The 18,010-nt window shown below is 32.7% G+C and overlaps 1 protein-coding gene across 1 annotated transcript in view; it reads right to left on the bottom strand.

The window, feature by feature from the left end:
- Positions 1 to 18,010, bottom strand: part of ANO2 (anoctamin 2) — a 532,091-nt gene that overhangs the window by 243,602 nt on the left and 270,479 nt on the right. Inside the window, exon 9 of the mRNA XM_056799271.1 lies at positions 15,972 to 16,106. Within this exon, the coding sequence (XP_056655249.1) occupies positions 15,972 to 16,106 (135 nt within the window). The remainder of the gene's footprint in view (positions 1 to 15,971; positions 16,107 to 18,010) is intronic.

Below are 18,010 nucleotides of genomic sequence, written 5' to 3'. Positions count from 1 at the left end.
GAGGAATCCCATGTGAACTGGAATGACCTCCAGGAATTGATGCAGAGCAAAAGGAGCAGAACCAGGAGAACATTGTACAAAGAGAATGATGCATTTGGGCACAATAGAATGTAATGGACTTTTCTACTAGCAGTAATGCAATGACCCAGTACAATTTGGAGGAACTTGTGAGAAAGAATGCTGTCATCATCCACAGAAAGAACTGTAGAAACAGAAATGCATTAGAAAAATATGTGATTGGTCATGTAATGTGATAGGAATATAATTGGAGTTTTGATGTTAAGTATCATGCTACTACAGATATGAATAACATGGAAATAAGTTTTGAACAATGATATATGTATAATCCAGTGGAACTGCTTATTAGATTAGGGAGGAGGGAGAAAATTGTAGGTGGGAGGAACTTGAATCATGTAACCATGGAAAAATATTCTAAATTAAAAAAAAAAGAAATACAAAATACATCAAACTTAAGAGAGAAGCAAATGGTAACAGAGAGAACAATATTATTAAAATGGAGAATAATTCTTAAGAGGCAAGAATTAGCAGTAAAATAAACCAACTTTGGAGGATAGATTCTAAAGGAGGAATTAAAAAGAAAAATAATAGGGGGCAGCTGGGTAGCTCAGTGGATTGAGAGTCAGGCCTAGAGACTGGAGGTCCTAGGTTCAAATCTGACCTCAGATACTTCCCAGCTGTGTGACCCTGGGCAAGTCACTTGACCCCCATTGCCTAGCCCTTACCACTCTTCTGCCTTGGAACCAATACACAGTAGTGATTCCAAGACGGAAGGTAAGGGTTTAAAAAAAAAAGAAAAATAATAAAAGGTAAAAATCAGTAATTCAAGTTTGGGTAAGGGGAAAAATAGAGGTACAATAGAACAGAAACAGACTATTTCCATTATGAACCACTAGAAGGAATTGCTTTCTCTTTTACCATCACCTTGATAAATAATTGAGGCAAATGCAAAAATCTTAAATAGGATGCTAGCAAAATGACTCCAGCAAGTGATCAGAAGGGTCATTCACCATGATCAAGTAGGATTTATACCAGGGATGCAGGGCTGGTTCAATATTAGAAAAACTATCCACATAATTGACCACATCAACAAGCAAACCAACAAAAATCACACGATAATTTCAATAGACACAGAAAAAGCCTTTGATAAAATACAACACCCATTCCTATTAAGAACACTAGAAAGCATAGGAATAGAATGGTCATTCCTAAAAATAATAAACAGTATATATCTAAAACCATCAACTAATATCATCTGCAATGGGGATAAACTAGATGCATTCCCAATAAGATCTGGAGTGAAACAAGGATGCCCATTATCACCTCTACTATTTGACATTGTACTAGAAACACTAGCAGTAGCAATTAGAGAAGAAAAAGAAATTGAAGGCATTAAAATAGGTAAGGAGGAGACCAAGTTATCGCTCTTTGCAGATGACATGATGGTCTACTTAAAGAATCCTAGAGATTCAACCAAAAAGCTAATCAAAATAATCAACAACTTTAGCAAAGCTGCAGGATACAAAATAAACCCACATAAGTCATCAGCATTTCTATATATTTCCAACACAGCTCAGCAGCAAAAACTAGAAAGAGAAATCCCATTCAAAATCATCTTAGGCAAAATAAAATACCTAGGAATCCATCTCCCGAGACAAACACAGGAACTATATGAACACAACTACAAAACACTCTCCACACAACTAAAACTAGACTTGAGCAATTGGAAAAACATTAATTGCTCATGGGTAATACGAGCCAATATAATATAAATGAACATCCTACCCAAACTCATTTATCTATTTAGTGCCATACTCATTGAACTTCCAAAAAAATTTTACTGATTTAGAAAAAACCATAACAAAGTTCATTTGGAAGAACAAAGGATCAAGGATATCCTGGGAAATAATGAAAAAAATACAAAGGAAGGGGGCCTTGCAGTCCCAGATCTTAGACTATATTATAAAGCAGCAGTCATCAAAACGATTTGGTACTGGCTAAGAGACAGAAAGGAGGATCAGTGGAATAGACTCGGGGTAAGTGACCTCGGCAAGACAGTATATGATTAACCCAAAGATCCCAACTTTTGGGACAAAAATGAGGGGATGCCCTTCAATTGGAGAATGGCTGAACAAATTGTGGTATATGTTGGTGATGGAATACTATTGTGCTAAAAGGAATAATAAATTGGAGGAATTCCATGGAGACTGGAACAACCTCCAGGAAGTGATGCAGAACGAAAGGAGCAGAACCAGGAAAACATTGTACACAGAGACTGATACACTGTGGTACAATCAAAGGTGATGGACTTCTCCATTAGTGGCAATGCAGTGTCCCTGAACAATCTGCAGGGATCTAAAAAACACTATCCACAAGCAGAGGAAACACCAAAGAAAAGCAACTGCTTGACTACAGAGGTGGAAGGGATATGACTGAGGAGAGACTCTAAATGAACAACACTCTAATGCAACTACCAACAACACGGAAATGGGTTCGAATCAAGAACACATGTGATACCCAGTGGAATCATGCGTCAGCTATGAGAGAGGTGGGGGGTTGGGGGAAGGAAAAGAAAATGATTTTTGTTTCCAATGAATAATGTTTGGAAATAACCAATAAGATAATGTTTAAAAATAAAAAAATAAAATAAAAAAATCATTGAAAGCTAAAAAATAATAATAATAATAATAATTGAGGCAAAAAAGAGACAAAGCAGTGTAAGAAGATATTATGGAGGGACATATAAAATTAACAAACACCGAATATGAATGAGATTAAATCACTCTTGAGAGAGAAAAGATTAGCAGAATAAGTTAGAAAGAAGAACACTAATTTTTTGTTTACAAAAAAAAACACACGGGGCAAAAAATATGCAAAGAAAGTAAAAATAAGGAAATAAAGAAAATTATTATAAGAGAACATCAAAAAAGTAGGGGTAGTGACCATAATCTCAGACAACAGTAAAAATAAATATCAAAACAAAGAAGGAAATCATTTTATGCTTAAAGTCATGATGGCCAGAGAAATAGTATTAACACTATACAGACATATACACAGATATGTGCATATTTGCATATATGTATTTATGAAAATGTATAGAAATATGCAGATATGTATGTATGTGTATTGATCTACATATATGTATATATTAATACCAAATATAAAAAGCACATAGAAAAGAGATAATGTAATATATAAATTAAATGATAAAAAAATCTGAAATACATAAAAAATCAAATTACAGAAAGAACTAGATAGCAATACTATTATAGGTGGAGAACTCTATCCATTTGAAAACTAGATAAATCTAACAAAAAGATAAGAAAAGACTTACAGATCTTAAAGGAACCTTGAAAAAGTTAAGTATCAAAGCTCTTTAATAACTATTGAATGGGAACAGAAAATGATATACACATTTATCAGCAGCACATGAGACCTTTAGAAAAATTAACTATCTTCAAGGACATAGAAATCTCATAAATACGTAGAAATATTAAACACATACTTTATTAAGTGCAATACAATAAAAATTAAAATCAATAAAGGGTCTTTAAAGGAAGGACACAAATATAAATAGATATGAATAGTATTTGTGAATCAAGGGATCAAATAAAAATCATAGAAATAAGAGATAATTTCATTTAAAAATGAAAATAATGAGATAACATATAGAAACTTTTGGTGTGCACTTAAAGCAGTCCTGAAGGGAAATCAAAACAAAGAAAAAACAGATCACAGAAACAGATATACAGGTAAACATTGTTACAAGGGAATCACTTTAAAGACTGATATATATTAATTTAAGGGCGCCAAGGAATTCAGCTATGTAATTCCTAAATGAAAAACTCAAGTCAGCCGTCAGCCTTTTTTGGAGTTTAATTACAATAGGAGCAAGAAAGGAATTAGAGATAGAGAGAGAGAAAAGGGGAGAGAAGGGTATAGGGCTTAAATACCCCTTCTGTTTAGGCTGGGCCAAAAGGCCCAAGCCCTTAGATAGCTGGGGCAAAGAAAAGAGATCAGTCCCTATCACTCACGTGACCAAAAATGGAGAAACAGTCTCAGAGGCCCCCACCTTCAGCTTCCTTCAGCGCAAGCTCCTCCGAGTCCACCGCAATCACCCCGACCAAACTCCTCAACTCCCTCCAGTCTCCAGACCCTCCTATCTTTTAGGAAACCCTCCAAGTTCCTCCTCTCAGTTCTCCCATCTACCAATCACTGTTCATCAATTTCCCTGTGCCAATGGAGGCTCTAGCTTAACCCAGGACCACCCAGAGGTTTCTGGCTTTTGCACATGTCTGTTGAAGGTCATATTTTCAAATGATTAAATCTTTGATCTAGGCTGCAGCCCTTACTCAATCCTGTTAGGACTGAATAGGGTGGAGATTTATTCCAAGTATCTCCATTGTATCAATTCTAAAATCAATCATGATTCAAAGAAATTCCTGTTCTATGCTTAAGCATAGGTCAAAGTCCTTTCCATTGTTCAGCAAAAGGTTTCTGTCCTAAAGTAATCTGAAGAAGGGAAGAGAAGGAACCTCCCATGCCAATGGGGTTCCCATTCCAATAGACTATCAGTAAGAAATTTTCCAAGTATGAAATATCCCAATGGTGAAATTTCCAACATTTATAAGTCTAAGGAATTTTGAGGTTTACAACATTAGATAAGCAGTATTTTTTTAAAACCCACAAAATATAAAAATTGAAACCCCAAAAAACAAAGAAGTAATTAACAAAATTTAAGTTAAAAAATTAAATTATAAACAAAACTGGGAGTTATTTTTAATAGAAACAAACCTAACCTGAATTTTAAAAAAGAAGAGAAAACAAAATTTCTACTATAAGTAAAAAAGAACTCACAATAAATGAAGAAAAATAAGGAACATTATTAGAAACTATTTGGCCTAATTAAATGACAACTAATATGATAGATGAAATAGATCAATAATTTTTAAAATATTTATATATCTGGATTAATAGAACATGAAGTAAAGAATTTCAAAACAGTACCAGAAAACATACCTAAACAAGGTATAAAATAACTTCAAAAAGAAAAAAAATATTAGGACCACTGAAATCATTGATATGGATTCAATCAATCTTTTAAAGAGTAATTAATTCCAATAATTAACTGTCCTCACAAACAGGAAGAGGGTCTACCAAAAATCTTCTGATTCAAATATGATTGTGATAACTATGCCCGAGAGATAAAACAAAACAATTAGTTGAATATTTCCTAATGAATATTGATGCAGAGATTTAATAAACTATTTTCAAAGCTGCCCCAACAAAAGGACAAAAAAGTTTATGTACTCTGATAAGGCTAGACTTATACCTAAAAACAGAGATGGTTCAATATTAGGTAAACCCTAATTTGAAAAAGCCCCATGATCATATTAAAAGATGCAAAATATTTTTGACAAAATACAATATCTGGTTCTTATTTTAAAAACATAAGAATCAATTAACCTTTCCACAATATACAGGTATATCTCTAAATCCATGATTTGCAATTACATGTAATGGAGAATGCTTGAGACCTTTCTAGCAAGATCAAGAGTTTAAAAAGGAGACCCATTATTATCACTATTATTGATATGGTACTAGAAAGGCTAGTTATAGCAAAAAGAAAAAATAGTAGAAGAAATAAAAAAGACAAAGAAAAAACAAAATTATTGATTTTGTAGATAATATGTTTGCCTACTGAGAAAAGCTAAAAAAAAAACTAAAATTAATTGAAATAACTTCATCAAAATAGCAGGATGTAAAATAAAGTCATATAAATTATCAATTTCTGTATATTACCAATAAAATCTAACAGAGAGTGATAGAAGGAAAAATTATATTCATATAATTCCAAATTATATAGAATATTTTGGAATCCAAGACAGGCAGAAACTATATGAATACAATCATGAATTATTCTTTAGAGAAATCAAGAGAGAATTGAACCATTAATTTTTCCTGATTAGACAGAGCCAATATAATTTGTTATTATTGTCTATGTTAATCAATCAGTGCCATACCAAGCTTTCAAAAGAATTACCTTACAGAGCTAGAAGGAAATGCAAACAAAATTCATTTGAAGATGAAAGATAATTCAACATACTACACTTCAAAATATCATAAAGCAATAATCTTCAAAACCATTTGGTACTGGTTAAAAAAGGAAAAGGAAAAAAAGTCAGTTCTTGGAATAGATTTGGTACAAAGTATACATAAGCCAAACACAGCAAGACCTGTAAAATAAATGATGCAAAAACACAATGTTTAACAAAAATTGCTAAGAAAACTGGAAAGTAGAATGGCAAAAATTAAATGTAGGCAACATTTCAAATCATCTGCCACAATAAAGTTCAAATAGATATATTAATTAAAAGTAATATACTTAAAAGTAGAGAAGGAGATATCCTTCACAAATATGGATAGGGGAAAGTTCTTCACCAAAGATAGGGGTAGAGAGAGGAATAAAAATAACAACATTCCACAAAATTGAAAATCATCTATACAAGCATTATCAATATAGATACAATTAAAATGAAAAGAGTTAAGTTGTGAAAGAAAATCTATGGAGCATGTTTCTCTGAAAAGGACCTAATATTCAAGAATAAGTAATTGACTCAAATATATAAGAACAAGAATCATTCACCAATAGGTAAAAGGATTTGAAAACGTAGTTTTGAATAGAAGAAATCAAAATTATCAGCAGTCAGATGAAACAATGTTCCAATTACTAATGAGAAAATGCAAAGTAAAATGCTTTGGTTGTATCACATACTCACTTGATTGACAAAGATAGAAAAAAGAAGAAAAAGGGAAAGTAACAGTTATTCGGAGGCATGTCAGAAGTTAGGAATGCTAATGTTCTAACAATTTTTCTGGCTATTCTGGAAATCAATTTGAATCTATACACAAAATGTAAACCACATACCCTTGACACAACAATACCACTATGAGCTTTATACACCAAAGAGATCAGGCAAAAGGACACATATTACCAAAAAAAAAATTATATCAGTATTTATTATCATGGTGATGAATTTGAAATAAAGGGGTGTTTCATCAATTAGAGAATGGCTAAACAAATTATGGTAAATGAAATAATAGAATATTACTATAGCTTAAGAAATTATAAAGGAGATAATTTCAGAGAATATTGGGAAGACTTGTGTGAACTGATGCAAAGTGAACTCAGAAGGGCAATCTATGAAATAATAAAAATACTAAAAATAAAAAAGAAATATATAACAACTCTGATCAAAGAAATAATTAAGTTGGCTATAAATGACCTATGATGAATGACATTAGCCATACTACCTGACAAAGGAGTGATGGACTCAAGATGTAGAAAGAAATGGGCATTTTCAGGCATAGTCACTGTTTGAATTTGTTTTGCTTGGCAATGATTACAGGGGCTTTTTTTTCTTTTCTCCCTAAATAAAGATGGGAAGTTAGAGGAAAGCCAGCAACAGCAAAGTAAAATGTGACGAAACAAAAAGAAGGGGAAAATGGTTGCGGCATTGAAACATTTTTAAATGAAGAAAAAAGAACACAGGAAGTTCAAAAGGAATCACCAACATGCAGGATATCATTGAAAGTAATATGTTGAATTAATAATATGCTTTTTAAGGTGAGCTACATGGAATAAAGATTAATATTTTATATTCTATTTCATATATGGAAATGTTCCTTTTTTGGTGATAAAATTCACAATGAAAATTTATTTATTATTGATTTTTGTTCAGCCTTTTTACAATTATGTCCAATTCTTCATTATGCTATTTGGGGTTTTCTTGGCAAAGATATTGGAGTGGTTTGCCATTTCCTTCTCCATTATTATTTTTTTAAAAGGCAAATAATTCCACAAAATTAATAGCCTTTAATTTCTCCAAACTTGTCCCCTTCCTCCTTATCCCAAAACTGTCTTCCAAGACATTCCACAATAAAATGAATGAAATCATCTATTTTGACCATCCTAAATTAGTTGACAGGCAGTAAAATCAGTGTTCTTAAATTTAGAGGACCACTACAACGAAATTATAGATTCTATGAAAATAAAATTTTGACTTTGCTCCAAAAGAAGTAGGAGAAAGGAATGCTTGGAACTTGACATAACAACTATGCTTTCTATTTAAAAGGGCAGTAGAGGGTGCTACTGAGCTGGTCCAGTAAAAAAAGAAAATGAGAAGATTTCTGCCTGAATTAATAAGTTGTTTCTCAGTTTCCAGATGCAGAGTTTGGGTGAAAAAGTAAAACCAGTCCAAGGAGATGCCCACGTGTTCCTTTCTCCTTTCCTCAGAACATTGATATTAATAAGAGACTGGAAGATTTATTGACAAGTGAATCTGCCAACTAAGAACCAACATTCAGTCTATGATCATGTTTATTGAGAATTTCCTCATATGTAAAGGGAAAGTACTGAACTTGACTAGCTAAGGCCCCTCTCAGCTCTGACATTCTGATTCAAACAGTTCCCAAGTGTGAAAAGATTATCTGTTAACAAAATGGAAACTGAAAGACTATGTCTAGAAATTTTGACATCTTTGCACTGTCAAATTTTAAGGATTTCTAGTTTCATTAAAAAATTAGTTTGCAACTGAAATGGTAAATGGCATGGTCCTAATAAGTTCAAGTGTTCATTTTTCATCTGCAAGTGTTTTTACAGTGGCTATAGAAAAACCAATTAATTAAGACCATTAGATCAGACAACTGTTGGGACTATTAGTTTTTAGCGGGGAGTGTCCCTAAAAGGAAATATTAATTAATGCAGATGTATATCCTGATAAAGTATTCTGAATTAGGCAGCTCCTCATAGTGTACATATACTCTTCAAGGTTCTCCTTGAAGTGGTTAATGAAAAGAATAAGATCCTTCTTTTTGCCTTAGTTTTGCATATGAAGAACAGGAAGAATGATATGAACCCACGTTGTGGAATTGTCTTTGCGAAATAAGTATTGAAACACTGAATGGAAAGTACTTTGCATACAAAATAATAATATCTGTTATTAGTAAAATATAATATTTTGCCCTGCCATTGATCATGTGCACATAAAGAAGGCAACTGCCCTACAGATAACCCCAAAAAATAATACAAAATTTATTTTTAATGTGATATTGGAATTCATTATGGGGAGAGCTTTTTGTTATTTATTTTGTAGCAAGCAGTTCTTATGATACTCTGCCACTGTATAATATTTCAATGACATTACAATACCTTTATTCAATCTCCTGTCAAACTTACTGAATTTCAAAGGAAACTAGCCTAGAACTAACATTTTCCCCAAATGATACACAAAATTGATCATCTTCATAAGTAAGGCAAAAGAGTTTAATATAACTAAGAGCCCTAACATATCTTTCTCTCCTCTATCATCTAACTGAAAAGTAAATACAATAGAGCTAACAAATGGTATTTATTAATAACCAGATTTCTGAAACTGAACTACAAAGTCAATTAATGAATTATTCATCTTGAACCACAATACTGCTTACACAGGCAAAGAGAGGTGAACACTGATATAATTATCCACATGTTTTAAGCCTTAGAATTTGTTATTAAGGAGAAAAGAGGGGATTTGAGAATTTTAATCCAGCTTGTTTTACAGTTTAGAATCATCAAATAATTTCTTTATCCTCTGGTTGCCTTTGCACACAGAAATACAGGTGCTTAGCAGATGTTTGTCAATAATCCCACATGAGATATGTTACAAGTGTAGACTACACACATATACAATACTAGATACTGAGGATTTTCATGCTATTGCTACCTCACAAACCAATTCAAAAAATACTGAGAATTTACTATGGTCATATGTGTAATATCTTATCACTAGGACCTTCCCTTTGTGCCAGGTCCTGTTCTGATCCTGGCCAAATGGCAGCCCAAAATGAAGACTCCAAGCTAGTAAATAAGATGTCTATGATGGACATGGCTTTTTAACATATATGTTCATAACAAGCATAAACTGAAAATTTCTGGCTTCAGTGGTCACTTTTCCATACCTTCCTTCTGGAAAACTATAGCATAATTTCCATGTCCTAATATAAACCAGCATATAGCTATTCCACCCATCATGAAACTATTGGTGGTGGTCTTTTTTCCCTCAAAATTTCACAAAACTTGATTTTCAATGAAGTTAAGTTTCAGAATTTTGAGGACCAACATTGGAACTCATCAACACAAGGTCATTGTTTCTGATGTACCATTTAATACGTCTTAGGTCGAGATAAAAAAATATTGGGATTTTAAGCCAGCACTTAACTGGCTGACCTAAGAAAAGATAATACTCTTTCTTAATATTTCTTCTTATCTGTTACTATTTAGGGTATTTCCCAAACTGTTAGTCAAGTGCATGATACATAAGACCTTTGTGTGAGAGACAACTTGCAGGAAAATATCTAATCCTCCTTTCAGATATGAATTCCTAGGATTTTCCCTAAGACATCTTGAGGCCCTTGCCATCATATGCTTGTATTATTTACATAATAATTTACATAGATTCCATAAACTCTCATTCCTTTGCTTGGTAATGAACTGAATAATTTAAAAAGTGACTCCTTTCTGGTCCTCCAGCATACATTCTTCTCCCTCTTTAAATCACAGTTAAAGGCCATTTCCTTTATGAAGTTTTCTTTGATTATTGCCATCCATACTCAAACCATTCAAAATAATCCCAGATTTGCCACTAAACCCCAATGCAATCCTTAACTAGAATAGAATGTCTTTGGATAATTATGTAGATTACATATTTATTTGGTTTCTCTGACCTACTAAGTTATAATTTCCATATATACAGTCTTTATATGCCTCAAATAACCAGCATGCTGAAATACTTGCTACTGATATTAAATACTTATTCTTTCCTAAAGATCCATTACCTTCACAACCTTTGAAATCCATTAAAATCTGTATTTAATGGCTTTTCTTCTCAAATCCTTCCATCGTTTTTCAGCAGTCCCCATTCTTTTGTCTGTCTACCAGTTCCCTTCTCAATGATTATTCTCTTAAGTCTAATTTTTCTAACAGACTTTTAAACTCTTCTCCTCCAGAGACTTATGTTCCTTTTCAAGACACAGAGTCATAGAATTCCAGTGTTAGAAATGTACTCATAAGCCATTTATTTCAACTCCTTGAATAGATTCCGAGTCCCTCCATTTAAAGATCTGTATTTTGGAAAGTATGTCATCTACCTTTTAAGTGGTGAAGATCTCTGTATCTAAAAATTTTTTATTATACATGTAATTATGATAAAGAAAAATATTCAAATAAACATGGAAAATAAATAATTACAATCACATAAATATCTCATTTTTGACAAATCAGAAACAAAATAATAAACAACAAACAAGAGTTACTTTTGCTCTGTGTCCCCAAGTCAACTTTTAGTTCTTATTTTTAATATATCTTTAGATTTATAATTACCCTTTTAAGGTATAAGAACACACAATCATTTAACATGTCAGTTGTTTACATGGGAGCTTTTTTCCCTCTATCATCAATAGATTAAAAAAAAAAAGTTTGTACAGCTATGGGTAATTTTGGAATATGAGTATTTTCTCCCCATCATAGGACGCTTTTAAGTGTCCTATAAAGCTAGGAGGAAAATTGTAAAGTCAAAAAGATATGATCTGTTTTATTGCCATAATGCTCTACAGAATGTTTGCACCAGTGTACAACCCAACCAACAATGTATTAAACTATTTTATACAACATTGGCCACATTCAATTTTATTATTTTGACATTTTACTGGGGAAATGGTAGCATTTTGGTTTAGTCTTATTCTACTTTTCTCTGATATTAGGGAATTTGAACTTCTTTTCATATGGTTATTAAGAGTTCAGGTTCCCTCCTTTAAAAATTACTTATTTACCCCCACTGACCATTACTCCAACATGGTAAATATATTTGTTCTTTGCAATTATAAAATAAGTTCCCGGTAGATTTATTCTGGATAGCAGATCTAGTATATTTGACATATCTACTCCAAATATTTCCTTTTTCAAATGAATTCCTTTTCTCACAATTTTGAAGGTCCTGCTATTTATTTATAAAATTCATTTATTTTTAAGTAATCAAACCCTTCTGGCCCATATCTAGTGATTTCTTCTATTTGTTTGATTAATAAAATTTTTCCTTTCTATTATTAAGGCAAATATATTCCTTTTTCAAGTTTTTTATCATTAGAAAATGTATTCAATTTTCACTTAGTTTTTAAATTGTTGGATTTTCCTTTCTAATTATTCCATTAGAAAGGAATATATATCTTTTATAGGCATACCACATATGTAAACTACATTTTGGGATTGGCATAAAATGTATCATCATATGAGGAGGTTATTCTGAATTTTTGATCCATCATTCTTAATTTTTTAGATGCTATATTCTAATTTCTCTGATAAACTTTGACTTCCTTGAGAAGTATATTGAGGTCTTGACTAATTTTCCTTGATAAATTAATTCTGTATCACTTCTTACATCTTATTTTTTCATATTGTTAAATTTTTAGGACATAATTACAGTATGTCTAGAACTGTTGAACCTCTGATTTTTCTCATTGGGATCAGCAATTTGTTGGTATAATATTACCATTTGTCTTCAGAAATAAAGGTCTGGTCTGGAAAATTGGGTCCATGGTCTATGTATGCTTAGTACTGTTTTTGTTTTGCTAATTTTGGAAATTTTTCTTTTTGTATAATCTGGCATGTCATGTTCAAATTCTTTTGTTTTTCTCAAATTTCTAGCATGTCAATAACCTTGAGTTTGTTGTATCTGAAGTTATCACAAAGGTCCATCATTTGATTCTGTATAAGTTTCTATTCTTTTTTGATGATCCTATGATTTTTCTGAATCCATGTTCTTTTCAGTAAACAGACATTGTTATAATTTGGTTTTCTACTTAAGACAACTATCATTTGTTAAGTTTGGGGGGGTTTTAGGTATCCTACTTTTATTTTACATGCTATTTCCTTCATAATCTCCTCCTGATCTTTTAAAGTTACTTTTTATTCTAACTGGTTTTCCCAACAATTTAACTTTCTTCTGATTTTCCTAAAAGTGTTACTGATCTTTCATCTGTTGTCTTAAGCTTTGGGTTTCATGAACAAGTGTATTCAACATTTGGTGCTCTTCAAAAGTTGCTCTCTTTGACTTGTTTTGCTCACACAGAATTTCTTCTGGAATCCTAAGAATATAACTCATGACTATGTCTGCACAAATGAGGATAAAAGGGCCCCAGTTCTCATGCAAGACTCATAGTAACAATGAATACCAGATCCAAGAGTTTTTATTTCATCCCACAGAAAGAATGCAGAAAAGCACCAATGAATGAAAGTAGCCCAGAATCATCAAGATACTTTCCTCCTTTCCAATGAGTCTTACTTTCCATTCTAGGGACATATATAGTCATCCACCTTTCACATACTAACCTAAAAGAAGAGAAAAAATTTGGAATTGTTAGGGAGGCAAGCCCCTTCCCATCATCTGTAGGAGCAGCACCAGGGCTACATTCTCAATTCTTGGTCCATGAATCATATGTACTCAATTCTATACAAAGAAAAAGGTTAATAAATTCTCTACACTCCTCCAGTAAGCTAAGGTTAAGAAACTCCTACCTTAAAGGAACTCCCACCTTAAAACTCATAGTCCTACTTAAGAAACTCCATGGGTTTCCTCTCTACAGAAATGTCATCTTTCAGGTCCAAAAGCTCTGCCACTTTGTCTGGGTCTCTATAACTAATATCTCTGGGGCAGAAGGAAAAGTACTATGGGAAGGGGGGATATTCATCTCCACACCCACTCACCTGCCCTCCATCCCAAGGATTTAACTCTCTGATCTCTTGCTTCTGGTAGATGTTCAACTCTCCTTGCTCACTATTAGGACCTCAGGTTCACTCTGGTTTATATACCCATTTCAAATACTGTATTTACAATAGCTTAAAGTAATCAAATTACACTAGAGATAATTCACTACACAGGAATTTTGCCTTCTATCAATAGAGAAGCTGGCTTAGCAAATAGATGGCTTACCTTAAAGGCAAGAATAACTGCATTCAAGTCCTACTTTCAACATATTTTTAACTGTGTGACACTGGGCAACCAAACAGTGACTGGCACATAGTAAGTACTTTATAAATCTTGAATGGCAAAGTGAAAACCCAAGGTAACTTTAAGTTTATACTCTGGAAATATTCCCTATAGGCAAATAATTGGCTTATAGAATAGGGCTGGGTAAAATTTAGACAGAGATGAGTCTTAGTAACTTGAATAGGACCTATTTTTTGGACTCAAGTAAGTCCAAGTATTTCAGTCAGAGCCCTTTAATCAAAACATGACAGAAAAGTCTGGATTCAACAGATATCCTGACCTCTCCTATATATATTTTGGTTCAGTTATAAACCTTTCTATGCACATACAAATACATGTACATATATATATATATACACATACACATAAGTGATAGAAATGTGTATTTATATGGGTATGTACAATATATACATGTGAACAGGCATGTGTGTGGTACATATATTTAAATACATGCTAGTGTATACATAGGATATATATGTATGTGTATATATTTACATATATACACATACATATATATGCATTAGCATGTATAGCATTTCAATCTTCTAATGTTTGGGAATCATTACCTAAAGAGGTAAAGATATCCAAATTGGCCAGCCATCTTTTAATAAAAACTTGAGTAATCGGGGGCAGCTGGGTAGCTCAGTGGACTGAGAGCCAGGCCTAGAGACAGGAGGTCCTAGGTTCAAATTTGACCTCAGACACTTCCCACCTGTGTGACCCTGGGCAAGTCACTTGACCCCCATTGCCTAGCCCTTTCCACTCTTCTGCCTTGGAGCCAATACACAGTATTGACTCCAAGACGGAAGATATGGGTTTACAAAATTAAAAAAAAAAAAAACTTGAGTAAGCTTCCCTTTTTAAAAGGAAAAAATGGCATTATTTCATGATACCATGATTTTACATATAAAAACCTCCATGTAGGTAGAAATCCTGCCTTAAATATCCACAGGGTGTCTTGTATCATTAAGGAATTGGGCAGCTTCAGATTCTAAAATGGGTATATTCCCCCAAGTTTGTATACAAAGTAAAATATCACCTTTTGATGATAAAACTAATAGGAATCTTCAAAACAACTAATTTATAAGATAATTTTAGAATGGACACCAGGTTATCTCCATTTAAAAAGATAATCAGATCTCCTGTCTCTCATCAGAAAAATACAAATCTAAATTTAACTAATGGAAGATAAAGCATATCAGATAAAGATTTGTTGAGCACAGGATTGACTTCATAGAAAACATTATTTCTTTAGACTCAAGATATGGAAGCATTTTGCTGAAACGTCAATACCCTCATTCATCCAAAGTAGAACAAGAAAGGCACCACACTACTGGGATAATGGGAAAGTACTGGGGTTAGATCAAAGGAACTATGAGTTCATGTCTCAGCATTAATACTCATATATATCTCTGAACAAGCCTTCTCAGATCCCTAGTTTTATATTAATTAAATTTCACATGATAATCAATATCAACTGAATTTATCAGACTCTTCAACAATTCTGCCTTACTTACTTTAATTGTATTTGGCACAAATCTAAACAGCAGTAGGATCAGGATGCAACTATACAAGAGTTCCTATATGCCCAATATAGCTGAATTTCAATGTGAAGTATTCCACTGAGATCTACCAAAATGGCTTTTAATGATCAACATTTTCTCATCCTTCATTCACTCTACTTCTTCCCTCCCAACTTGAATCCACAAGCTTTTGGGGGTTAAAGATACTTTTATGACCAACTCCACAAACTGTTGTAAAGAAAGTGCTTTCTAAACTTTAGGTACTCCATAAATGTGAATTATTACAATAAAAGCAAGTCAAGTTATTGACATATAAAAGACAATTCAATATTCTCTTAAGTATACCTACCTAGGAATATCATCTTCTATTGTAGCACAGCCATAGAGAAAGACTATCACCCCAATTATTGAAGACGGAATGAGGAATGAAGTATATAAACCCAACCAAGCAAAATACAGGCCAATTTTTTCTCCAAAATACTTCCTGAAAAAGAAGAGAAACCAATATTAAGAATCTAATCATTTGCCTCATTTCTAGACATATAGAAGCAGAAATTAACAAAATAGAGGTTAAATATTTAGAGTTAACCTTTACAAAAATAAATCAATATTCCATTAGAAATTCACATAATTATTTTTTATTTTAGATGTTCACATTTCACATGACAATAAAGAAGAAATACTAGCCCCCAAAATCTCAGAGCACTTACACCATATGTAACAAGTAATCATCCAGCATTTACTCCAAGACTTTTAATAAATAGAATTCACTGTCTCCTGAGATAGTCCATTCCTCTTTCAAATAAATCTAATTGTTTAGGAATTTTCCCCATACATCAAATCTAAATTTGCCTCTGAAAATTTTGCTTCTTTTTCCTAGGCTTGTCAAACAGGAAAAATCTAATTCTTCTTCTACACAATTACCTTTTAAGTATTTAAAAATTTATTGTCTCCATTGAATCTTCTCTTCTCTAGGCTAAAAACCTCCCATTCCTTCAACTAATACTCATACATAATGGAATTAAAGGCTCCTTTACCATTTGATTGACCTTCTTTGTATATTCTCCAGGTCATAAGTGTCCTTTCTAAACTGGCACCTAGACATAAATAAAATATTGCAAATATGACCTGACTAAGACAGAATACAGATATACAGATATATAGATATAGATATAGATATATAATTTATTAACAAATATTTGTTAAATGAAGGAATGATTTTTTTGGGGGGGAGAGGTACAAAAAAAGTAACATATAGTCCCTACCCCTCAAGGGATTTTTAATTTAAAAGAGGTGATTAAGATATATACATAGATAATTATCATCCAAATGAGAATATGATACATTTAGTAGAGAACTTTTTGAAAAGTATTTTGAGATTCCAAATGAAGTTCATTTTCAAAAGTCACTTCTTTTATTCACTTCTTTTAAAAAATTTATGAAGCATTAACAATAAGATCAGAAGATGGCTTCTGGCTAAGAATTTTTTAAAGGTGTCATGGAGGAGGTGATGCCATGATCTGGTTCTTCAATGATAAAAATTGTGAGAAGAAGAGATGTAGGGGAGAGAATTCCAAATACACAAAACTTGTTAGAGCAAAAGCATAGAGGAGAAGACATTTATGGAGAAGAGTACTCCAATTTTGTTTAGACTTTTCAGTCATGTCTGAATCTTCTCGATTCCATATGAGGTTGTCTTGACAGAAATCCTAGAGCTTCCAATTTCCTTCTCCAGCTCATTTTATAGACAAGGAAACTGAGACAAACAGGGTTAAATGACTTCCCCAGGATCTTACAACTAGTAAATGTCTGAGGCCAGATTTGAGTTCACAAAGATGAATCTTCCTGATTTCAGACTCGGCCCTCTGTCCACTGCATCTAGGGGCCCACTCCAAGCTGCCCGCTCCAGTTTTAAATGAAGTCTAAACCAAATGAAGAGGAGTAGCATGAAATAAAAAATATATTGGAGCTAGTCTCTAAAACCCTTTATTCCAAGCCTGATGATTTGGGACTTTGACTAGTAAGTCAATGAAAGTTCTTAGTCAAAAGAATAATATGATGAAAGTGGTATATTAGGTTTATTACTTTTAAAATGAGGAAGAGGAGAAAAGGACAAAACTGGGAAAGAGGAAAGAAAGGAAGAAAAGAAAAGAGAAAACATGAAAAAAGGAATATCAAGAAAAGGAGAAAGAGGAGGAAGAAAAGGAAATAACAATAATAAGAGCATGAATAATCCATAGAGTGGATATTCAGTTCTTACATCATTGAGAAGTCACAACACAGCATGTGAAATTATGACAACAACCAATTACTTCAACCTGAACTCATTTCTTTTCACCCCCACCCCAATTCTTCTCTCCAAAGTAAAATTAAAGTGGATTGATGTAC

This window comes from Monodelphis domestica, chromosome 5 (assembly GCF_027887165.1).
Source record: "Monodelphis domestica isolate mMonDom1 chromosome 5, mMonDom1.pri, whole genome shotgun sequence".
NCBI classification, from domain to species: Eukaryota; Metazoa; Chordata; class Mammalia; order Didelphimorphia; family Didelphidae; genus Monodelphis; species Monodelphis domestica.
This window is presented reverse-complemented; position numbering and strand designations above follow the sequence as displayed.